Source organism: Triplophysa rosa, linkage group LG20 (assembly GCF_024868665.1).
Source record: "Triplophysa rosa linkage group LG20, Trosa_1v2, whole genome shotgun sequence".
Taxonomy (NCBI): domain Eukaryota; kingdom Metazoa; phylum Chordata; class Actinopteri; order Cypriniformes; family Nemacheilidae; genus Triplophysa; species Triplophysa rosa.
Window position 1 is genome coordinate 15,338,987 of NC_079909.1, and position 22,606 is coordinate 15,361,592.

Sequence of the window (22,606 nt, forward strand, 5' to 3'; positions counted from 1 at the left end):
CAGTATTATAGTCATGCATGTATAAATATTTGTAGTGGTCCTCAAGGCACGTAAATCGTCCAGGGCTGTGTTTCCCAAAAGCATCGTAACCTTAAATTGATCTTAGAACCTTTGTCAACAATGGAGCAACTATTAGGGTTACGATGCTTTTGGGAAATGCAGCCCAGATCATGTTAGGATTAAACCATTGCTTATGAGAATTTTAAGGGTTGTTTGGTGTGTGTGAGCATAGTGTAGGTAACAAATAGCTAAACAGGACAAATAATTAATCTTTTGAGATTTTTATTTATATTATGAAAAACATTCATAATTAAAATACCTAAAGAAAAATGCACAAATGTAGGTATAGGGTGAGGGTGTGGTTAAAGGTACTGTATTTATATGTGATGACAAAATTACAATTAATTATATGCTTATAAATATTTGTATTTCTAAAACACCCAAGTTTGTTTTCCCCTCCCCCTTTCATACTGGTCCTCTGCTGCATTGATGTTGGCTGGTCAAACTGTGATCATCATCATCATAATCACGACCATCATCATCATCACAACATTTCAGTCGCGCGCCTCGCCTGTCTCCTTGACACACCCTTCGCTATTGTTGGCACAGAGAGCGAGCGGCAACCTTGACATTCCCACACGCGCCTTCAGTTGCACGGTAAAATCTCGTTTTAGTGGATCATTCTTGGTCAAATAGGGAAAGGGAAAGCATCAGAGCGGCTATTGCGGCGAGAGGAAGATAGACAAACGCTGAACCCGGTGCAGGTAAACACGCACGCCCATCGTAGGCTATAGATGCCCGTAGTACCGCACACAGGAGAACTCCGCGGATCCACCTGTATTCCCTGGTTCCGCTGTGGATAAATGACTTATTTAAACCCGCGCGTTGTCCCGGGAAAAGAAGTAAGGAAGGCATGGAAAAGTATTCTGCCGGTGATGACTGGTGCTGAGTGAGTTGAGCTGCTGGTTTTGCGCGGATGTTGGAAACATGGAGAGAAGGGCTCTCGTAACGGCGATCAGCTTGTCCATGAGCCTGCTCGCGCTCATGCTGCTGGTCACGGCGATTTTCACCGACCACTGGTACGGGACCGACACCAGGAGACACAAGGAGAACTGCGACCGGTACGGGTCGGAGTCCAACGACCAGAAGAACAGAGAGATGCCCATCTATCACCTGCCTTTGGTGGACAGCGGGAATTCAAAGCGCAACATGGCTCTTATGAAGCCCATTCATGTAGGGAGCCGGGAGGAGGAACTGTTGGAGAACTGGAGGGCGATTTTGGGAATGGGCATCCTGGAGACGGAGTGCGGGCGCCCGCTTTTCTCCACCTACTCTGGACTCTGGAAGAAATGCTACTTCCAGGGAATGGACAGGGATATTGACAAACTCATTTTGAAGGGTAAGATGTGAGGGAGCAAAGATTATTTCAACACCAAAGAACCACGAAGCAGCAAACGTTTGTTTGTTTGTTTAGTTTTGGCTGCTTGACAGATCTGCCGTACCCATACTGTAAGTGGGCTGGCTTTGGGTTTGTGGGGGATTATGATGGTCTGCATGGTGTATTGCGTCAAAAACATACAGTAGGTGAGTGCTGGTGAATATTTAGCTTATGCAGTCTCGTTTCCTGGAAGAAATATCGATTTCATCCTTTTTGTACTGACGCTTATCCGAACTTAAGGTTAATGGGCTTTTTGCTGACACCAGTGCTTGCCATATTTTTCTTTCTTTCTTGACCTGTTTATTTGACTGCTAAAGCACTTTCTGCGAATCTATTTTGATAGAAACATTTCACAACTTAATTTCCCAACGAAGACAAAAGTTTCCTCTGCCCGACATGAAAGTCTCAAGGTGAAAAAAGACAAAGGAAATGAGTGATGATTCCCAGTCAATACAGATTACTGAGATCTGATCGCGTCAGGATTAAAAGCGGAAGCTCGTGCCACCTTGCATTTAAATCAAGCCCAAAGTCACACAGATCACTTGACCTTCGGTTCCCTGCCTTTGATATCTGACACAATCTATTACAGTGAGTCTCTGAATGAGCCCATCAAAGAACAGAGGTACTCTAAAGACCTTCTTATTATCAGATATGAAATCAGTTCAGATGAGTGTGCCATGGAAGAGACTGAAATTCATTTTATTTTGGTTCATCATTTGTGGTTTATTAGAAAACTGCAGTACATACTCATTGAAGTATACTGATAAGTATTTCTTTACAATAAAATAAATATTTAGTATTATGACAATTTTTATAAACTAACGGGCATTTTGTCTGTGAGCATTTGAGTCACTGTGTAAAGATTTTTCTTTTAATTCAGAGCTAACTCTAAATAAATTGGGTAAAATAGCTGTTTGTGACTCAGAACTCTATACAAAATCATTTTTAAAATCTTTACAAATTATCCTCATTCATCAATCACACACACAAAAACTGGTCAAAGGGTATATTTAGTGTTCAATAACGTGCATCTCTCTGAGAAAACGTATCCATCGAAGTCATTATTTCTGAAGGAGACAGCTAGCTATTTTTCTAGCTGTCGTGTTGGCATGTAGTTTGTTGATTTACATTCCAATTTCACCCACACATTCCTGTGCAGAATTTTCTTTGGAAATTACATTTTTCAGAGTGACTGAGGTGCCACAGCTGACACTTTATATACTCACACACTTTATGGACGTGCTTTGTGTTTTTATGTATTGCTTGCTGCATTTTCACTGCAGTCCCAAACTCTCAGAATTAGCTCACAACACCAGCCAAATCTGTGTGGTGTGGTGAGAACCCAGGCGGAAATAATACCAGAAGGTCACTCTGTCGGGGAGGCTGGAGCTCCAGCAGTAGTTGGCTCTTTACATGTACTCGGCCCGGTGCTGGAGTGTCCTGAAACAAACAAACAAACAAACAAACAGGGTAACGGAGAGAAGGCCATGTAAATAACTGAAGTGCAGACACATAAAAGATGCAAAGGAAGACAAATGAAAGTGCATTTATGAAAAGCAAATGTGCATGTTACAGCTAAAGACAGAATCCTTTGGGCAGACGTGTTAAATGATTCTGTCATCCATGTGCAGGTATTGCAGAGCGATGCACGTCTGTCAAGTATCATTTCTCCCAACCCATCCGACTCAGGAACATCCCTCTCAACCTGACAAGGACCATCCAGCAGGACGAGTGGCACCTCTTACGTAAGTCTCCCAAAGGTTCCACAACATCTTGTACAGCTCCTTATATGCCTTATGCCTTGAATATTAAGCAGTGCGTGCAAGCTGGAGCAAAGTTTGCTTTGCATAGAGAAAACTGTGCTGTTCTTTGTAGGTACAGATGGCTGATGGGAAAGATTCACATTTCTCTTTAGTTCCAAAGACAATGCTGCCTGCATGTGTTATTATTAATGGGGGTGTGAATGTTTGCCGTGACCATGATGTGATTCTATTAAGATTCTTTAGAAATTAATGATATCCATTATGAAATCAGAAATTTGGTCACGGTTTTATTTGAGAAAATATTTGTATATACCTATTTTTATATACTATACATGACATATACTGTATATAACTATAGATTAGGGTTCTGAATTTGGTCAAAATTGACATAAAAAGTATAAATGTAATTCCTTTTTATGCATTTTTACACTATTGCTGCCTCAGGAATCCCACATTTATTCTCATGATTTACAAAATGTTTTGTTAACATCATTATTATCATTAAAATAAAATGTGAGATTCTGGTGAGGTTCAAAGTTGACTTTACAGTCTCAGAAAACATTTATATAGATGACACATCTGGCACAGATGTATCCAAATTTCCATCCAGTAAAATACTCCGACAACGCCATTCGCTCAATTTCAATCTGCTTAAAGGGACAGTTCGCTGAAAAATGAAAATTCTTTCATCATTTACTCACTCTCATGTCATTCCATAGGGTGTACGACTTCCTTTCTTCTGCAGAACACAAAAGAAGATATGTTGAGGAATGTTGGTAACCAAACAACGTTGGTCCCCATTGACTTCCATTTTAAAAACCACAGAGACATTTCTTGAAATATCTTCTTTTGTAATATTCCACAGAAAAAAATCATACAGATTCTGATTGAAATAATGAATAAGTGATGACCAAATTTTTGTATTTGTGTGAACTGTTCCTTTAAGATCATTTGAGTGTTATGTTGTTGTCCATTCCACGATGAAAAAACAACTGACGTGCTTTGTGCTAATGCAGTTATTACAAGTCCTGTCATAAATATGTAATCGTAACCTTTTCGCGCATCTCCTTGATGTGATTATGTGCCCCGCAGTACTGTTCTGTGTACACACAGTTGGTCAAATGTCATTTTCTGTTGGTATGAATCTTATTAGTCTTGAGGGAGCCTGCAAGTCTTCATTAAAACCCTCATTAAAATGCCTCCTGATTAGGTGTTTCTTCCTCCATGCATATGCCCCAACCGAAATCCATAATGCAATACACCCATGAATTAAATTTAATAAATCGCTATCCGTTATCAACAGTTGTTTGTATCTCCAGGACTTTGCAGAGCCATAACCTGTTTAAAGCAGCCTCCAAGCAGTTATTCAACACAGCTTAGGAAAAGTTCTTGAAGCTGAGGTGTTACCCGTAGCTGTGTGGTGTGAGTTGTTGACTAAGTGGGCGGTAGTCATGGAAACAAGTGTGTCTTTCTCCGGGTTCTCAGATCTGCGGCGCATCACGGCAGGGTTCTTGGGCATGGCTGCTGCCGTGATGCTGTGTGGTAGCATTGTGGCCGCCGTGGGATTTTTCTGGGAAGAGAGTCTCACCCAGCATGTCTCCGGGCTCCTGTTCCTTATGGCAGGTACACAGTTTTCCTGAAATCGCCCTCTTATTTCACTCTTCTTATTGATGACAATGACTGTAAAACCATATACAATAAATGTTTATGTATATTTCATATATATACATGCAGTAAAACCAGAGAAAAAATAAAGAGTCCTCTCAAAAATTATTTTCAGTTTTTATGAATTTACTATTTATAGGTACGTGTTTTAGTATATTGTTTCATGTGTCCTGGCATTGTTACATTTCTTATTATTATTACGTTCTAAATTTTCCACATTACTCCTTATTGGAAATGAGATTTATTTTGAATTCATATCTCAAAACTTCTCTCCCCAGGAATCTTTTGCACGATCTCACTGTGCACCTACGCCGCCAGTGTCTCATACGACCTATCCAGGAACCCTCCTTTCATCTATGGTTTGCCCAGCGATGTGGATCACGGTTACGGGTGGTCCATTTTCTGTGCATGGGTCAGTCTGGGCCTAACAGTGGCATCTGGTTGTATCTGCACAACCTATCCCTTTCTGAGCCGCACGAAGACCCTCCGGTCCAAAACGGCCAGAGAATCGTCTGTATGAGCGCCCCCTCGTGGCCCGGAGGACTCATAACATAAATCAGCACTTGGCGCTTTAGTAAATGGATTTAAGTACACTTTTCTTTGAGGAGTGTTTTATGGGCACTTCACGCTACAGAGCAGCGTCAAATGTCTTGTAGATTTCTGATACCTTTGTTGAGGTTTTATGAAATATGTTGATGAGGATGATGAGGAGTTAGTTTGCTGTGTGTGTGTGTGTGTGTGTGTGTGTGCGTGTGTGTGTGTGTGTGTGTGTGTCTTTTACGCGCAGGAACATCACACGCCTACAAATCAAACACACACACACGCACGCACGCACGCACGCACACACACACACACACACACATATATGCAGTACACGTGTGACTATACAGAACAAAATCTTTGATTTGATATGGGTATGTGTATTTTTGTTGGTTGTTATGTCGTGATACAATCATTCTTTGGATCAGGTGCATATATACACACTAAGGATCTGAGCCACAATTTTTTACGCAAACCATTTCAATTTCAAGTGTTTGCTCTGATCATTCTCAGTATTATTAAGTGGATGTCCCCAGTTTAGCCTTACATTTTGGTTGAATGATATTAAATGATGAACTGTTGCCTGTAAACTGATCATTCAAAGGAAAACATCAGAAAGCTCTGATCAGGGCCAAACAGAATGTTTCATGTCTATAATGTCTACACATCAAACAAATGTATAAATGCATGACTGCATATACATATCACATTTGGGTAACAGCTGGTGTCCAGTATTCATCAAGATTGAAAAATCAAAGAGACACGAGGAGTCTGAGATCTAGGACCTGGATATGCAAATTTGTGATTGGATGGCATGCCTCTGAAGATTCAAAACACGATCAGGGCTGTCGCTGGCAGTGCAATCGTAATATGACAGCATGCTTGGAGTGAACGCTCTCCAATAAACCCACCTCACTCATGAAAGGTCTCTCACGACATAATTGTTGAAAATAAATTCAAGTCCTCTTCCGCAGGCCTCCACTCGCCTCAACGGTCCCTTTTGGAAAAGATGAACTAATATTAAATTGACAAGAGAACTTACTTAGACGAACTGCTGGATATTGTTTTCCAAACTGAGCCAAAACAGTATCATATCCCTAAATCAGTACTGTTTGCCTCAAAACCTCTGTTGTGTTCCTGAAAGTGTATCGTAAATAAAACATTACAAGGATGAAATAAAGATGTATGAAGAAATAAGTGATTCATTTGAATGTCAGTATTTTGTTTGTTACTGTCTGTCAGACATGCCTTATGGTGGCCCATTTGAGGTACTATATATTAAGCAAGTTTACTGCTGTGTCTCGTCGCATAGCTATTGACCATACTCTGAAATTTCAGGCAGTTTATAAATACACTGTAGGATGAACTGTGATTTGATCATAGATAACTTAATGACTATTGATCCCTTAAAGGGACAGTTCACCCAAAAATGAAAATTCTGTCATCGTTTACTCACCCTCAAGTTGTTCTAAATCTGTATAAATTTCTTTGTTCTGATGGAAGACTGCTTGTAGGAAAAACTGCTTTATAAATCTCTTTGTTCTGTTGATGAAGATATTTTGAAGAATGTAGGAAAGCAAACCGTTCTGGGGCACTTTTGACTATCACTGCAATTTTCCTACTATGGTAGTCAGTCAATGGTGGCCAAGTACTGTTTGGTTACAAGCATTCTTCCAAATATCTTCCTCTGTGTTAATCAGAAAAAAACAGATTTGGAACAACTCAAGGGTGAGTAAATAATGACAGAATTTTGGGGTGAATTGTTCCTTTAAGATATTTGCATATTTAACATCATATTATATCGTGCAAAATCAACCCGGTAGAAAGTTGCACAAAGCAAACTCATAAGGGAATTTTGGAAAATAAATAGGCACATACAAAACCTGGTGTTTCCATTATGTTGACACTAGGAGGCGCCACATTACCACATACCAACATTGAAAAACATTTTGTCTTAAGTGAGACTGATGAAAGTGTAAAGTATTTCTCATTCGAAGTCCTAAACTTTTATTTTGTTGTGTTAGGGAAGGGAGGGTCACACACGGCAGTAACATATTGTGCTTTATCCTTCTGTTGAGTGTGCCACACAAAAGAGAAATGTAAAAGACAACCAACATGTTCCAAACAGAAAGATAATCATTTTCTTATACAGACGACATGAAGTAAAATTAAATCTACAGGTCACTCCCAGAAGGGAGGGAAAACTGCTTGAAAAAAGTAAATGATGCTATAGGATGTCAACAAGTGTGTGCATCAGGGAAACAAATCAAAGAGCTGTTTGAAAAGCCATTAGAACAGAGCTTTTGTGTCAAATTTAATATATCCTAAGACATGACTATGGAGAAAGGTGGTGTAATCCTGATGCTTTATAAGATGGCATGTCCAAAAAAACAAATCATAAGAAAATTTACAGGAAAATTTACCTGTATGTTCTTGTGTCCTCGGGTGGGTAAAATACAGAAGGCAAATCTCCTGTATATTCTTGCTCTATTTGAATATGTTCATAACACTGTGCATTATATACAACAAGAACAGTCTTCTGGCGTCATGGTTATTTTTTTCACTGTGTCTTTGTGTCTGTGTTGTCATGAAGGGAGATGTGGTGGTATAAATCCACCCACCCACCAAAAAAATTCCCAGTTCAAAATATCAGTCTTTGATTGTCCAGAATGAAGATAATGACAGATTCATATTTTTAAACTATGACCTAACAATTTCACATAGAAGTTTTTTTTCAAAAAACTGAAATCTGCCAGTACCTGCAGAGTGCCTCATTGACTGGAGACATCTAGAATAAATCTAACACACAGATTATGACATTCACACAACACATATAATACATTTAATGTATTTAATATCCTCAGATTGTCCAACAGTTTTTGATTGTCCTGGCTCCTAATAGGAAGTCTTTTGCCTGATGGATGTAGAACTTGTTCTTAGACTGCCTGAAAACATATCAACATACTGAAATGTGTAAATCACAAACACTATCATATTTAAAGATCTTTAAAGTTCAATAAAGCTTATAATACTAATCAAATCCACACTTTTGTTTTAAACCATGAAAAATAAGTCTCTTGACAATATTCATATGTAAAAACACCCGTTTGTACATAAAAAACTGGGATCCCTCTGTCTTCATCACAGAAAATATTTTTCACCACAAATTCTTTCGTTTCTTCAGTATGTTTCAAATATAAACAAGAGTGAGTGTGAAAGTGATGTTTAAAGCCTTCTCTGACCAGAAAATCCATAAGAATAACTTGACAAAAGGGTACTGGTGGTCATTCAGTTTTGTAGGCCAACGACTGATGCATCAAAGTCTCCATTTACTCTCATTCCCTAAACAGTTATGATATTAAAGAGATCTAATTTCTATGGGCATGTGTTTTCACACAGATCAAACTAACAGTGGAAAAACACAACAACGCAGAAAAACACATCTGCGATCTCCTACAGCTGCTTTCATCTTCTCTTTTAAATCCTTTTCACAATTTTTGTCCAGCTTTTCAACCATTTTAAAATCTGCTTCTCGTTTATGACGTCATCTCCTGGTTGATTTAGAAACCCTGGATGATGCAATAGGCCTCCATGGAGGACAAAACGATGTACATCAGCCAGAGACTAAAAAACAAAGTGGTGGTGAGGATTTTCGGAGTCTGCGGTCCGCCCAGTTCCCCACCGATCTCCGGCCTGCGGCGGTACATGAGGACGGCGATACAGACGAAGGCAAAGATGGTGAAAAGGGTGACGGAGAAAGCTAGCGTGCCGGGTTCCACATGGAAATACTGGCCCTGCGATTGGTGAAAGATAGCAGCGATAGACCAAGCCACTCCAATGCCCAAGAACACGTTCACGGCGTTGCTGCCCGTCACATTGCCGATGGAAGCATCTGCGTATTGATCCTGGGTGGCTGCCACCTTACTGGCAAAAGTGTCTGAAATAAAAAAGAGAGAAATTCTTTTACGAAAAAAAGTATCATATTGTCTTTCAAATTCTCAAAATAATAACATGTATCCTCAAACTTGTTTGGTCTTAACTGTAAATCTACTATACCTGGCACGGAGGTTCCCAGGGCCACGAACACGACTGCTGTGACAGAGTCTTTCAGGCCAATTGTGCAGCCGAAATGTGACGCCAGATCTCCAATGAAAGCAGTGAGGACGCCAATCATGATGATGGACACAATAAAACACGCCCAACCATTCCAGTAATCAGTTGGGGGCACAAAAGCAAACAGAATCTTCCAGAACACAGTCAGGAAGTGCATGACATAGTCAAAGCAAGACGGCATCTTTTCTTCACCACACTCATCGACATCATCATTACCTTAAGATGAGAAAAAGGAAAAGAGACTTTCGGTACACACAACCCTCTTGCCAATTTACATATCCTGCCTTTTAACAGCCGTGCTTTTACTGGCATTATGTAGCAAACTACTATTTTGAAGGTAGACTAAAAATCTAAATGCTTTAATATCCAAACACAGAATGGTCCTTTCTGTTTACTGTTAAATGTTTAAATATCATATAGAATTATTGAGAAATTACAGAATTGAAATAAGAAAATACAGTCATTTGGTATCTAAATGTGGCACTGCAGAGGGAGACAGCCGTCAATAAGCCCCCTAATGTCTAATTGTTATAAACATTCCCCAGGAATTCCGATTATCATCTCTCTCTCTCTCTCTCTCTCTCTCTCTCGCTCTCTCTCTCAGCTTGAACTAACAAGATCTGTCGGATCAGTCAAGCCTGTCTGTGTGAGAGTTTGTGTAGGCGTCCACGTGTACGTGTGTCAGACAAGAAATGGAGTCTCTGTGCTCTGCGTCCACACATTTCTGATAAATGTTAAAAAATATGCTGTGCTACAACAGTGACATAATGTGGGTAAAAAGAGAGAAAACAAGACATCGGAAGAGAGACTTGTGTTTGGTCACCCTTGAGGTAAACCTGCCTTATGGGAGAATCCTGTAATATCCTGTAAAATCCTGAAACAAGTTTCTTTCTGCTCTGATGCGTTTTGCAGTGTTTCTGAATGTAAACGTAACAAAATAATTGCAATGCACATAAAGAAGGTGCACACAATTACATAATTCATATAACACTGGACTGCATTATGTAACAGGACATATTTCATAATAAACCGTGAAAAATATAAGGCTGACATGACATCTATTCAAATATTGATTGGAGTGTAGCTGATTCTATATGACAGATGGTAAAACGGGAGGGATTACAATCAAACAAAAATTATTTATGCATTTGCCAGATGTTTTCTATCCAAAGTGATTTACAGTGCATTTAATCTGTAAATTTGTATTCAGTGTATGCGTTTTCTCTTACACCGGATACTATCGGCGCGACGCGACACGTCACGGTGCTTGTTCTAATGGGATTGTCGTGTTGCACCGCATCCAGTGTGGACAAAATGTAAAATTATAATGGGTTCTAATGCGTTCTATTGTCTCTTGTCGCGCCACGTCCGGTGTAGACACGGTGTTAGATTACATTTACGCATTGAGCAGACGCTTTCATTCAAAGCGACTTAGAGTGCATGAACTACATAATGTGCTACAAGAGGAAAATTACATCATGACAAGAACAGTACTCATTTGCAACAAACTCAAATCTTCAAGATCAATCTAGAGACATCAGAATTGTCTCTGTAATGCTTCTAAGACTCCATATTAGCTAGGGCTCCTCAGTCTCGCAAAGCAAATTCGAATGATTTCGTCTCCCTGTCACTGTCATATCTAACATTCTTGAGTGGCGTCTTTGTTGATTAAACACTTTTATTGTACATTCAACATATAATTGCAATAGTAGTGCTATAATTAAAGATAAGGAAGAGCATTAGCGCTGTGACTGAGCATCAATTAGAGAGAAAACTCTCAAGTCTTTGTTTGTTGTGTAGTGAGTTTAGAGATGTGTGTTTGTCATTATAGTGAGGGACCTACCTGAGCTGACAGTGATGGCTTCTACAAACTGGTCTCTCCAACTGTTGGTTCCAACCAGAAGGGCCAAGTTGGTTTTCTTTATGAGTTTGTCAACTGTACTCTGTGAGTGGGGTTAAGAACATAAGGCCAAAGTGAGGATAAATTTGTCAAATGCGTCATTTCTGTCATCGTTTCCATCATGTCAATCCAAACCTGTTCGACTTTTTGATTGTGAACCACGTGGAAATCAATGTAATGGTGTCACTGACTTAGAAAATGTAATTTCAAGGAATAACAAAATTCGATCTATTCTTTGCACAAAGCTATCAATGACTTCGAATAAAGCACAGTTGCTTTAATAGCGCTTTTGCGTTGTCCCCATTGACTTTCCTGCTACGAAAGAGCAGAGCATCTATCGTATTCGTTTTCGTTCCACCAAAAGTAGGTCAAACTGCTTTGCAATTTCTTGGTGAATCATCCCTATGAGATATCAACGAAAGTAAAAGAAAATACAGCATTTAAATGACAAATTTTCCTTCTTTCTGATCAATAATTCAACAGATTTCTCAGATCATCTTTTAGTAGAGCTGAGGAGGAATCTCTGAAACATCTGGGCGGCCTGAATCCAACATTTTATCCGTTACAGTGCAGCAAAACTGATTTGTTAGGGTAGCGCTCTCATTTCATTTTAATGACTGTACTCATCAGCAGAACATAACATGTGGATCACAGAATGCGCCACGCTTGATTCATTACAGGCCGCTCATGATTCTGTGCAATGTAATCATACCTTCAGTATACAAGAAAGTCATTTGGCTTCAAGTCAAAGCAAATTAATCTGATGGGAAAACCAATAAACTCTGAGACACAGGAGCCAAAAAAATGAGAATTTGTGAAATGATTTACAGTAGATGGAAAGAGTTGGATGTGGAGCTCTGTTAATATGCACAGGCACCCTGAAAGGTCTCGATAATATCTGGTCGTGCGTCTGCTGCATCTGAGGAGCTATTAAAAGGTTGAATAGTCTCCAGCTGGGACTACTTCAGCAGGCCAGGATACCATCTCTCATGTCCAGATGCTCTGCCCTTCTCTAATTCACCTTTAAGTGCCCCCACTGATGTTTAAAATGTCACTGCTGGAACTTTGAGAAAACGTGTCTGGATGGAGCGTGAACATGATTAAATGGCAATGGAGCGGAAGGTGTATTGTACCTTAAACTCATAGGACTCCTCAATGATTATTTCAAGTTTCACATTGTCGCCCAGCGTTGGGCGACCCATCTCAGCGATACGTCTCTCATCCTTTTCTTTTACAGTCAGGGTCTCGTCCTCCCCGTCCTCTGAGATACGTACAGTATGAAGACAGAGAAAGTGCACAGAAATTTGTTGGGAGGGGAAGAAATGAGTATTAAATGAGTATTTAGAAGTCATAAAACTTACTCATGTGCACACTATGACTAAAACACGCATTTAACAATGAAGAAAGACAAAAGCTTGCATGATTACATAATTTCAAGTGACGCCGTAACATGTTCACAAAGTAAGCTATGCTACTGTATGAAGCGTGGGAAAGAAATGCTGTCGGTCTGGACCAGCTGAACATGTTTAACAGGCTGACTGGGGTGTGGCACTTGAAAATGTTTTGAAAATGATCAAATCTTTCATCTTTAGTGCTTGTAATCTGCAAGCACAATTAGCAAGGGTCCCAGACATATAATAAAGTTATCAAGCTTTTACTCTGTGTAGTTTTTAAAAACTGGGTTTTGTATTTCAGGGTAAAATAAATTAACACCGGTCTAAAGCTACACTAAAGCTATGCTAAAAGTAGGGAGAACATTTGAGAGCCCCAATTCTCGCTATGATGCCTGCATTCAAGCTTTCAAGTTTTCTGAACATCTTGTATATTTCTGAAATATTTAAATTTGAGATGTCACAAGATTAAAATAAACAAAAAAATGATCATTCTCATAATTTCCCTTCGTGATTCTGGGAGTGTGAAAATCTTTGTTGCGTTTCATGGGAATAAATAATAATAATATAGGGCTGACACAACATAAGGGTACAATTAAATTCAGATTTTTTTCTCGAAGCTATAACACAGTAAGACATACAGTATACAAACATGGCCATCATTAAAAAACACTTGTGCTTGTATTTAACATTTTCAGACCTGAAAAGCAGCATCATAATTGCACTTCTTACTTGTGCGTTACACTAATGAGGTAATTACACATTTAATAACCTCCCATAATCTATAACAACCATTTTCACACAATAACTTCATAAAAACAGGATATTGGGTGAATTGGCTCAATTATACACATCTTTATAAGATCACACATTAACATGTATGATAAACAAACAATGTTATTAATGAAAAGACAAAGGGATGAACAGGAGGGCAGACAGATACCTGCGATGCTGATAATGGTGGAGGGGATGGGTTTGTCTCTACCCTGCACTTTCCGGTACACATTCCTGCCTGATGAGCCCAAACACATTCACTGAACAGTGTTAGCAAAGACGCTTACAGACTTCATTGAGCTTAATCTATGATGGAGCAAAGCTTAAAGCAAATTGTGAAAATGTCTTATATCACTCGAGAACAGCACATGTAAGGTTTCCTTGATATAAGCCTACATTATACTGTATAACGACAATGCAGACAGCACTGTATATCCCCCCGTCTATATAATCTATCCAAAAATCTTTCTATCTGGAACGTAATTGTTATTTCTGTTTCTACTCCATCCTGGACTACTTGATTTATGATGGTTAAAGGTTAAGTGTGCAATTTTTGTGCCACTAGTGAATTTACAATAAGATTGACAACTTCTATTGTTAGGACAAACAGGTAGCTTATGGCACTGGTTCCATTGCTAGGACAACCAGGTATTGATTGATTCAACACTGAATCACTAAAATGATCAGACCAATGCTGAAAGCGGCACACAACCGCAGTATTTACACTTTCAGGAATAGTATCCTATACAGTAAATGGATATTTACTATACAATTTTGTGTTCACTAAAGAGCCACGAAACACTAAACAACATTTATTTAGATGTAAACAAAGTTGGTTGTGTTGCACATCATAGAAAACAATGTTAGCAACTGTAAGTTATTACAGTAGAGAAAACTAGTTAATTTATAGCTTTTTTGCGCTATTTTTGCCTTCCGGGTAAATCCTCATCTGGCCAACGTCAAAGTACTATAGTACATCAATGACGCGTCGGTGTCTCATTATTATTCATGAGACTGTGTTTACTTGACCAATGAGAAGACATTTCTCCTAATTATTTATGACAGCGCCTTGTAATTGGAGCGCCCGTCTCCCATGCCGGAACCTTCGCCGGTTATTAACGGCTCTTCTTCTCACAATTGCACTCTTTTAATTGCATTTTTCAAAAACAACAGTGAGGTAGAATGTAGCTGAAAGTGGAGGTTTCGTGACACTTTAAACCGTGATGAAGTATTTTAATAAATGAACAATTACACACATCACCCTTGATGCATAAAAGAAACATTTTGAACAGGAATGGTTGGTCAAATGGACCGTCTTAAAGGAGTAAGGGTGTGTCGTGATTGCCAGAATTAGAAAAGAAAAACACTCCTCCTAAACTTTTGTTTAGAAGGCCGTGTGTGCAATCACACCCCTATCATCATTGACATTCATCCGATTCTTTTCACTGTCATATGCTAATTTTAGCTAGCGCTGTTCTCTCAGCGATGACATTTTCATTTTGCACCAACAGACACTCCCTGAACAGAGCAGCTATTGTTGAAAGTGAAAAAGAGTATTTAAAGAGTCATTGTGCATGCCATCACAGTTAAGTGAGTACGACAGGGCGTTTACGAATACTCCAACACATCAGCATAAGAAAGGCTAACAATGCATTCTCAGTTAGTAATCAGCCTGTTTGGCCTCAGGAATAATACAATTGAGGTTCAAAGTTCGACATTGGGTTGTGCCGTATTTTCACAATGTCAGGCTTTTGTCATGGCTGGTGGCGTTTTAGAAGTAAACAATCAGCAAGTTCAGAGTGACTGACAGCTCATGCGTTAGTGTGCGAATCTAGTGCTGTGTGCACAACCTGAAAATAGGTGAACTCATAATGCCTAACACAAGACAATGTAATTCAATACAGTTAGTTTAGATCAAATTTAATGTGTAGTTTTTCTCACACAGTGACACTTTGCAGCAAATTAGCAACTTTTGTTTCAGGTCATAATTGAGTAAACAAAGACTTATAAAGCACACTAAGTGTCTACTTAAGTGTGACAAACAAATGCTCCAAACCGGTTATCAAACACACCAGATGTTATATTTACAGTTTTCAGGACAGAGAAAAGTAAAATTTCATCTCTTACCAAAAAGCTGTTTATCTATCAAAGAAAAGATTATCACAAGATAAACAACAGAAAAATCTTTTGCTCAGTTAGCAAAGCAGGTTAGCATTAGTGACAGCAACTGAGTTAGGTACAGTAAGCATTGCGGTACTAGTGAAATATTACCATACCTGTCTTCACGAAACCACCTAAAATCATAAAAAGTTCAAATTAACTTCCTATTTGTTAACTCTGTGATTTATTCGGGAACCATATGAAATGACAAGAAACAATGTTGGATTGGACTACATAAATGCATGAATTAAAACAATTATACTGTATTTGTTTATACAATGGCCTTAAATAATTGACTTAAGCCCCACTTAAAAATGTATGAGTTTATTGCATGACATAACAAAACGTGACAAATCAAGTGACGTCTGCAAACATAAGATTTTGTAGAACTGATGTCACTTTATCTTTTGTTTTTTAACCATCTGATCACAAGGTTATTTTAAGGAGTTAACACAGGTGTAACCACAATTGTAGTTCATTACACTACATGTTCCACTAACATCTGAAAAAAAAATTTTTTTTTTTGATAAAAGCTGTTTTTCAAAAGTGCTTGTACTATTTTTGTTTTACTTGCGTTGACCATTTAAATAATACATAAATAATAATTTAATAATAATGTAAAATAAATTATTTAATTTAAAATAATTACACTCTCACATTTTCAGGTGTGTTTAAGAGTTCAAAGGCTTTTTGGATTATATATAACATATACAAATTTGCATGGTCAAATTAGATGAGATGAACAGTATTATAGTGACAGGAAAAAGCAAATCAAATCAAACAGCTTACCACACTCACGCAGCAAGACAGCTGACGCAGACAGACGAAAGAGACGAAACAAACAAGAAAATGGAAGAAAAATGGAGATAAAGAAAAAGCTAAATGAATATAAATGCACTAATAAACATAGTAACAGATGCTGTACGGTTGATTTATTAAAAAATGCTGGATGCAAACATAAGTGTAAGTTTTATACTGGACTAACACGAATAGAATGGAAACTTTAATTATAATTATAATTATAATATATAGATCACAATTAAACTAATCTATACATTTAACCGTGAAATGAAAAATCTAAATCTTATTTTTGTTCTAGTACAAGTCATCATATCGGTCACATTGTTGTTGACGGTATGCTATTAATGATTTGGCCCAAAAGGTGAGATCATGTTATAAAGCTAAGAGCTTAGAGAGGAATCTCTTATCTCTACATTGGGACTTTAAAAGCTCACAGGATCTGGAATATTGCAGTAAATTCATATATCTTCTCCTCATTACGGTTTCACATGTCATTATCTCATCCTGGCCATAAGGAAGCTTTAGTCCCAGCTAGATTTCACATATTGAAAGCTCGAGTCAGGGCCAATTACTCCTGTTGTTTGAACGAGCTCTTTGGCCAGGAGGGAATATGAGGGCTAAATCCACTGAAATTGAGCAGGAGGACGACACTTTTAATGCAACAGTAGAACAAAAGTGGAGAATCAGCTTTGAAGGAGGAGAGGAGAAAAGGGGAAAAAAAGCCAGAATAAAGGGCAGCTACAGAGAAAAAAGGCTTTGTTCATTTTTTGCCATCTTTCACCTGTCCATCCTCTCCTCCTCCATTCTGGTTCCTGCAGCTCTATGAAGAAGTTTGCATGCTTGTCATACTCCTCATGGTCATGTATTTTAACCTTTACAGTCTTCCTGTTGGGGGAACATAAAATCACATTTGAAGGTATGAACTGTGCATGGGTATTAAATGGATAGTTCACCCAAAAATGAAAATTCTGTCATCATTTAATCACCCGCTTGTCATTTCAAACCTTTCTTCTGCAAGACACTAAAGGAATATATTTTTTAAACTGGACCCCATTGACTTCCAATGTATGCACCCAAAACCACAGAGACATTTCTCAAAACATCTCATATATAAAAAGTCAGCTTTTGAATGACAAAATGTTGAATAATTGATGATAGAATTTTTATTCTTGAGTGAACTATCCTTTTAACTAGGCATGAGAGATCACTTGGCCACATGCCTGATGCCCCTAACAGTTTTACAGTTGTTTATCAATTTTATTCCATAATCTCATGGAGTATTCTAGGTCCCCCACTTTTTTATTTCCTTGGTCGATTAGGAAAAATTATATTTGTAACAGGACTACAGAGGTGGGTGGATTATGATCAACTACTCTGACAAAATGCCTACAACTAACACTAGCAACTCATATCTCGGCTGGCTTTGCATTGTAACACTTCCAGTTCAGCCCAGAAGATGTCAGCACACCGGAGCCGATTTATGGACGTGGGACCGAGGGAGAAACTTCCCACCTTTTCTCTCACTCATTTCCACCAACTGTGGCTCTCCAACCTCCAGGAAGAAGTTCTTATTCTTTTCATACTCCTCGTCATCGATAATATTGATCGGAATAGTTTTGCTGAAAGAGAAACAGAAAGAGAGAGAGAGAAAGAGAAAAACAGCACAAGATTGCAGATGTGAGAAAAGCTCAAGGAAGAGACAGCTGAAGAGAGTGGCACATCATGATGCAGTACAAACTGAGCTGTCAAAAACCTAGAGAGGAATTAACCTTTCTAAGCCTCAGGAGATTTTAGAAGTGTTTTTGAAAATATTGTTAACATTTTTGTGCCTTAAAAATGCAAACGCGAAAAAGATTTGTCATAGTGACTAAAACTACTGTCCACCAAGGATATTTACATGCTTGACAAATTGTACTATTGTTACAAATTGTCTGAGGTATCACTGTGTGTAAATGAGGATGAAAAACATACACATGAAAAAAGTGAAGTCTCTTCACATAATGTTAATCGCAGATGTTAATATTATTTTCCCATTAATGGAAAATTGCTATCATAAAAATTCACTCGAAATTCCTGAGGGAACCCACGCAGAATTTGTCTTCCAGGTTAGTCTACAAACTGATGTCATGACTGAACTGCTCAAAAAATAAAAGCAAATGAAAAGAAATATGAACGATGACTGTGTGTTACAACAACCTTTTACAGAAACATCTATGACATTTGCTGAAACCTCATTTGACAAATGTTGACATTGTGATTTATAAAATGTAATCTCTAGGTCAAATAAGCAAATTTGTGACTGTCGAATGGGATAACGTGGCAAACCCATATCCATGTAATCTTACTTCCAATTTACTACCAACTCATGTTATAAAAACCTTTAAGATCACAACAGAAGATATTCAGCCAGCTCTTGCTATGTTTGCGCACAACAGAGAACATTGCAGGGTGTGTCATTTAAAACATCACTGACACAAATCTAAAACACATTCCTTAAAATATAAAACGCACGGTATGCCTACACTCAAAACATACAACCAGTCTATGAAACGTCATTGAGTTTTATAAGGCATACTTGTAATTCCAAGAGATTGCAGTTGTTCTTTAGTCCTCTTGTAAGATGTCTGTCCACCTGTATGTCTGTGACAATCTGTAATGACTCAACAATCCACAGACTGATACACTGCGACAAGCACAACAAGGACGAACAGAGACGGAGGCCTGCGGATGGAAGACCACACAGCATCTCTCTGTGCACAAACTATAGATTTATGTAACCGTGCGAGCTCTCCGCACACTCACAGTTGCAGGGCACGTAAAAAAGCCTGACACCAAAAACATGCTGTACTGTTTTGCGTCTCATCTTATTTAACAGGGAAGCTTGTGCCACGCAGCCGGACGCTCTGTTTATATAATGTACTGAATCTCTTATGCTTTCATTCTCACCCCTTCTCTCTTTTGTTCGCTCAACCACTATAGAAGATAGCGTAAGTGTCTATCAATTCATTTTATGGGCCAATCCACAGGACACCAGCCCATGTTTGAGGATATCCAGAAGCGCTTCATCTGCAATGCTTACCAAATATGGAAGGTAAACTAATGTGAAGAACAGTGGATTCCTTACACACTATTTATACTTTTATGGCCGTTTCCACTTCTGTCATTGACAGTAAACAATAACAGATTGTACAGAAGACATGAATGGGGCTCAGTCTGTGTTTTGTCTGTAAATAACAAAAATGAAAGTAAAGGAAGCAAAGCTTTCTAGCTTAAAACCGTCAGTTGAGCTGTTTTAATTTGTTGGCAAGGGCACAACAAACCTGCAGCACATATATATATCAGCTTGATTTCAGCACAGCCAGCGACATGAGTTTGAGTTAAATTCAGTGATTTATGTTATATGGTAGCACCACGAGAGACAGACAGAGATGTACTGTGCAGTACAAAAACAGACAAAGATGAAGAGACAGACAGACAAACAATACATACGTTTGACTTTGTTGTTCTGTGATGACTTGTTTGGCATTTTGGCTGGCAAAACAATAACCTCTCATAAAACTGAATACTTTAATGCTCTCTGGATTGTTCTAGATTAACATTAAATATTTTACACTTCCCCATGAGACAAGGTCATGGCTGCCATCCCCGGCATTTTGCACTGCAGTCTGAGGAGTTTGCAAATAAGACATATTCCAACAGATATCCCGATACTAGCGTTTTGTACCGAGTAGTGAAAATCAGATGTTGTGACAGCAGACTAGACTAGATATAGTCTCCTAATACTGACCGGTAGTTGACAATAAGTTGAAAAGTTAGTTATAATTTGTACAGTATCTTTGGTACTAAATTCTGTCCTACAGTAAATGATCAACCACAACCAGTTTCAATGGCTTTTTCTTTAACTTGCTGGTGATTGACAGTTTTTAATCCTGTTCATAATCCTATCCTATCATAAACATGAAGCTTTCCTGACTCAAAAAGCTAATCAGCACCAGTGCTTTTCAAAGCAGAAAGCATTTGGCTGATGTTAAATGTGAGCTGGAATATTCATTATCTGTTTTTTCCAAACGCCGTGAGTCCCTGGCTGAAGCCACGCTAAGAGGTCCAATGGTTTACAGAGCCTATTGACCAGATCTGTAAAGCCAGTTCTGATATGAGACCTAGAGTCAGTCCCCGCTATGTATTGTTACCATAGTGACCAGTGGCAATCCAGGAACAGACTGTAACTTTACTTCCAAGAGCCGTAATGAGATGGTTTCCATTTTTCTTTCTACCCATATTTACTTTCTTTCCATCTCTATCTCTGATTTTTATCTCTCCTGTACATGATTACAAAAGAACAGCATCTGATCAGCATTCGATCAGCATTCATTCAGAGCACTGAGTAGGAAATGATCAGGTGTTTTATAAGCAAGGATCTGATAGACAGGATTATACAAGCGTGAAGAAAGATCAAATTCATAATTTACTCACCCTCGTGCCATCCCACTATGGCTTCTTTCCTTAGTTGAACACAACTAAAGCACACCCAGCCATCATTAAAGTAATGATTACAAATGCCTTCGGAAGCAATATGATCGGTTTGTGAGAGAAACCAATAAGGTTTTGAGCTTATTTATTAAAACTGAAACAAACAGATCCAGCAAGAGAATCAAATATGGTGACTTCAAATCTCATTGGTTCTCACATGTATCGTGAGTTGTCATATGCATGTTTTGTCACAAGACACATGATAGAAAATAACAAGAAGGAATTTGAATATAAAAACGTTTAACTGAATAAAAATGTTTTTGTTTAACTAAAGAAAGTAAGTCACATCTGGGATGAAAAGGTTGAGGAAATGAGAGAATGAGAGAATGATTATGTCCGGGTGAACTACTCCTTCACATGAATTAATTTCACTGCATTAGCCTATACATAAAAAGCTAAAACAACAAATCAAGTGCCATCTACAAACAAATGATGCTGATTTGATCAATGTATGAAGTTCACATTGATCCCCACAGCACAGGTGTTGTTCACTACTAAAAATATTTTTTTCTAAATAAATGGCAAATGCAATGGAATTCAAACTAGGTTTGTGTTTACATAATATATGTTTGTGTACTGTGCATTTTAATTTTTTATTTATAAAAACATACACATACATGCATATAAAAAAAGAAAACATGTATGTATAATTTTAATTACTGGTAAATATAAATAAAATACATTAAATAAATGTTTCCTAAATATGTATACATGTATGTGTATGTGTTTATAAATGCAAAATTAACATGCACAGTACACAGACATATATTATGGAAACACAAACTTTTATCTTGGATGCGATGAACCGCCATTAATCATTTGACAGCCAAAATTCAAACAGTTAAAAAAGTGTAGCTTTTTGAACCACTTTTTGACCATGCACTCAGTCAGTGGCGCCCCCATGGGGGACCAGGGGGGCCGCGGCCACCCCCAAAGAGTCACAGGCTCCCCATTGCCTCCCCACCAGAATGAGATTTTTAAATTTAAATTTTTAAATGTTTATATTAGAATAATAGTTGTAATATTTATTAATTAAAATGTACATTAACGAAGCACTATGTAAAAAATAAAATAAACTTGAATAATGTGTTATGTAGAATACGATCTCAACCTCTCCGCTCTACTCTATCTATTACCACATCCCTAAGAGAAGTATAATCTACCTGCTCCAATATACTACAAGAAAGAAATCTTAAAATCAAAATCCTTGTATTCAGGTGGGACCACACACAACTTATCCACTAGCGTTCAAAACATGACCTCAAATGTCTGTTTTATTTAATTTACTGCCCTGTTTGTCATCAAAGACATAGATCATTTTCTTCTGACCTGACGTCGGCTGTCTGTTCTGCCTCCTGGGGCGTACGCAGACACAGATTTAAGAGCCATGAGAGCAGCTGAGTTTGGGTCAGTTTCCTCAGGCAACAGAAATATTTGCCCTGAGAATTGCTGTAGGCCCAAGTAGGACCAAAATCCCAGAAGAGAATCTGACAGAGAATACTGCAATGCATGTCTATAACATTGAGAGACT

General features: G+C 38.3%; 2 protein-coding genes across 11 annotated transcripts in view; one reads left to right on the plus strand and one right to left on the minus strand.

Moving 5' to 3' along the window:
• Positions 1–513: 513 nt before the first annotated feature.
• Positions 514–6,607, plus strand: tmem178a (transmembrane protein 178a). The gene is made up of 4 exons (XM_057362798.1): positions 514–1,399; positions 3,070–3,183; positions 4,687–4,824; positions 5,145–6,607. Exons 1-4 carry the CDS (start codon positions 988–990, stop codon positions 5,384–5,386), a joined length of 906 nt encoding a protein of 301 aa, XP_057218781.1. The 5' UTR covers positions 514–987; the 3' UTR covers positions 5,387–6,607.
• A 788-nt stretch (positions 6,608–7,395) lies between these two features.
• The window catches only part of slc8a1a (solute carrier family 8 member 1a), a 29,482-nt gene continuing 14,271 nt past the window's right edge, over positions 7,396–22,606 (minus strand). For 2 of the 10 annotated variants that reach the window (XM_057362065.1, XM_057362064.1), the window contains exons 3-11: positions 18,058–18,164; positions 16,534–16,554; positions 15,861–15,878; positions 15,712–15,726; positions 13,754–13,822; positions 12,553–12,680; positions 11,363–11,462; positions 9,463–9,735; positions 7,396–9,343 (exon numbers count right to left, since the gene is read on the minus strand). In XM_057362065.1, coding sequence (XP_057218048.1) covers positions 8,967–9,343; positions 9,463–9,735; positions 11,363–11,462; positions 12,553–12,680; positions 13,754–13,822; positions 15,712–15,726; positions 15,861–15,878; positions 16,534–16,554; positions 18,058–18,164 — 1,108 coding nt within the window. In that variant the 3' untranslated portion in view covers positions 7,396–8,966. Of the gene's footprint in view, positions 9,344–9,462; positions 9,736–11,362; positions 11,463–12,552; positions 12,681–13,753; positions 13,823–15,711; positions 15,727–15,860; positions 15,879–16,533; positions 16,555–17,326; positions 17,431–18,057; positions 18,165–22,606 lie in introns of all 10 variants that reach the window. The other 8 variants (XM_057362067.1, XM_057362066.1, XM_057362069.1 and 5 more) reach the window with 8 other exon arrangements.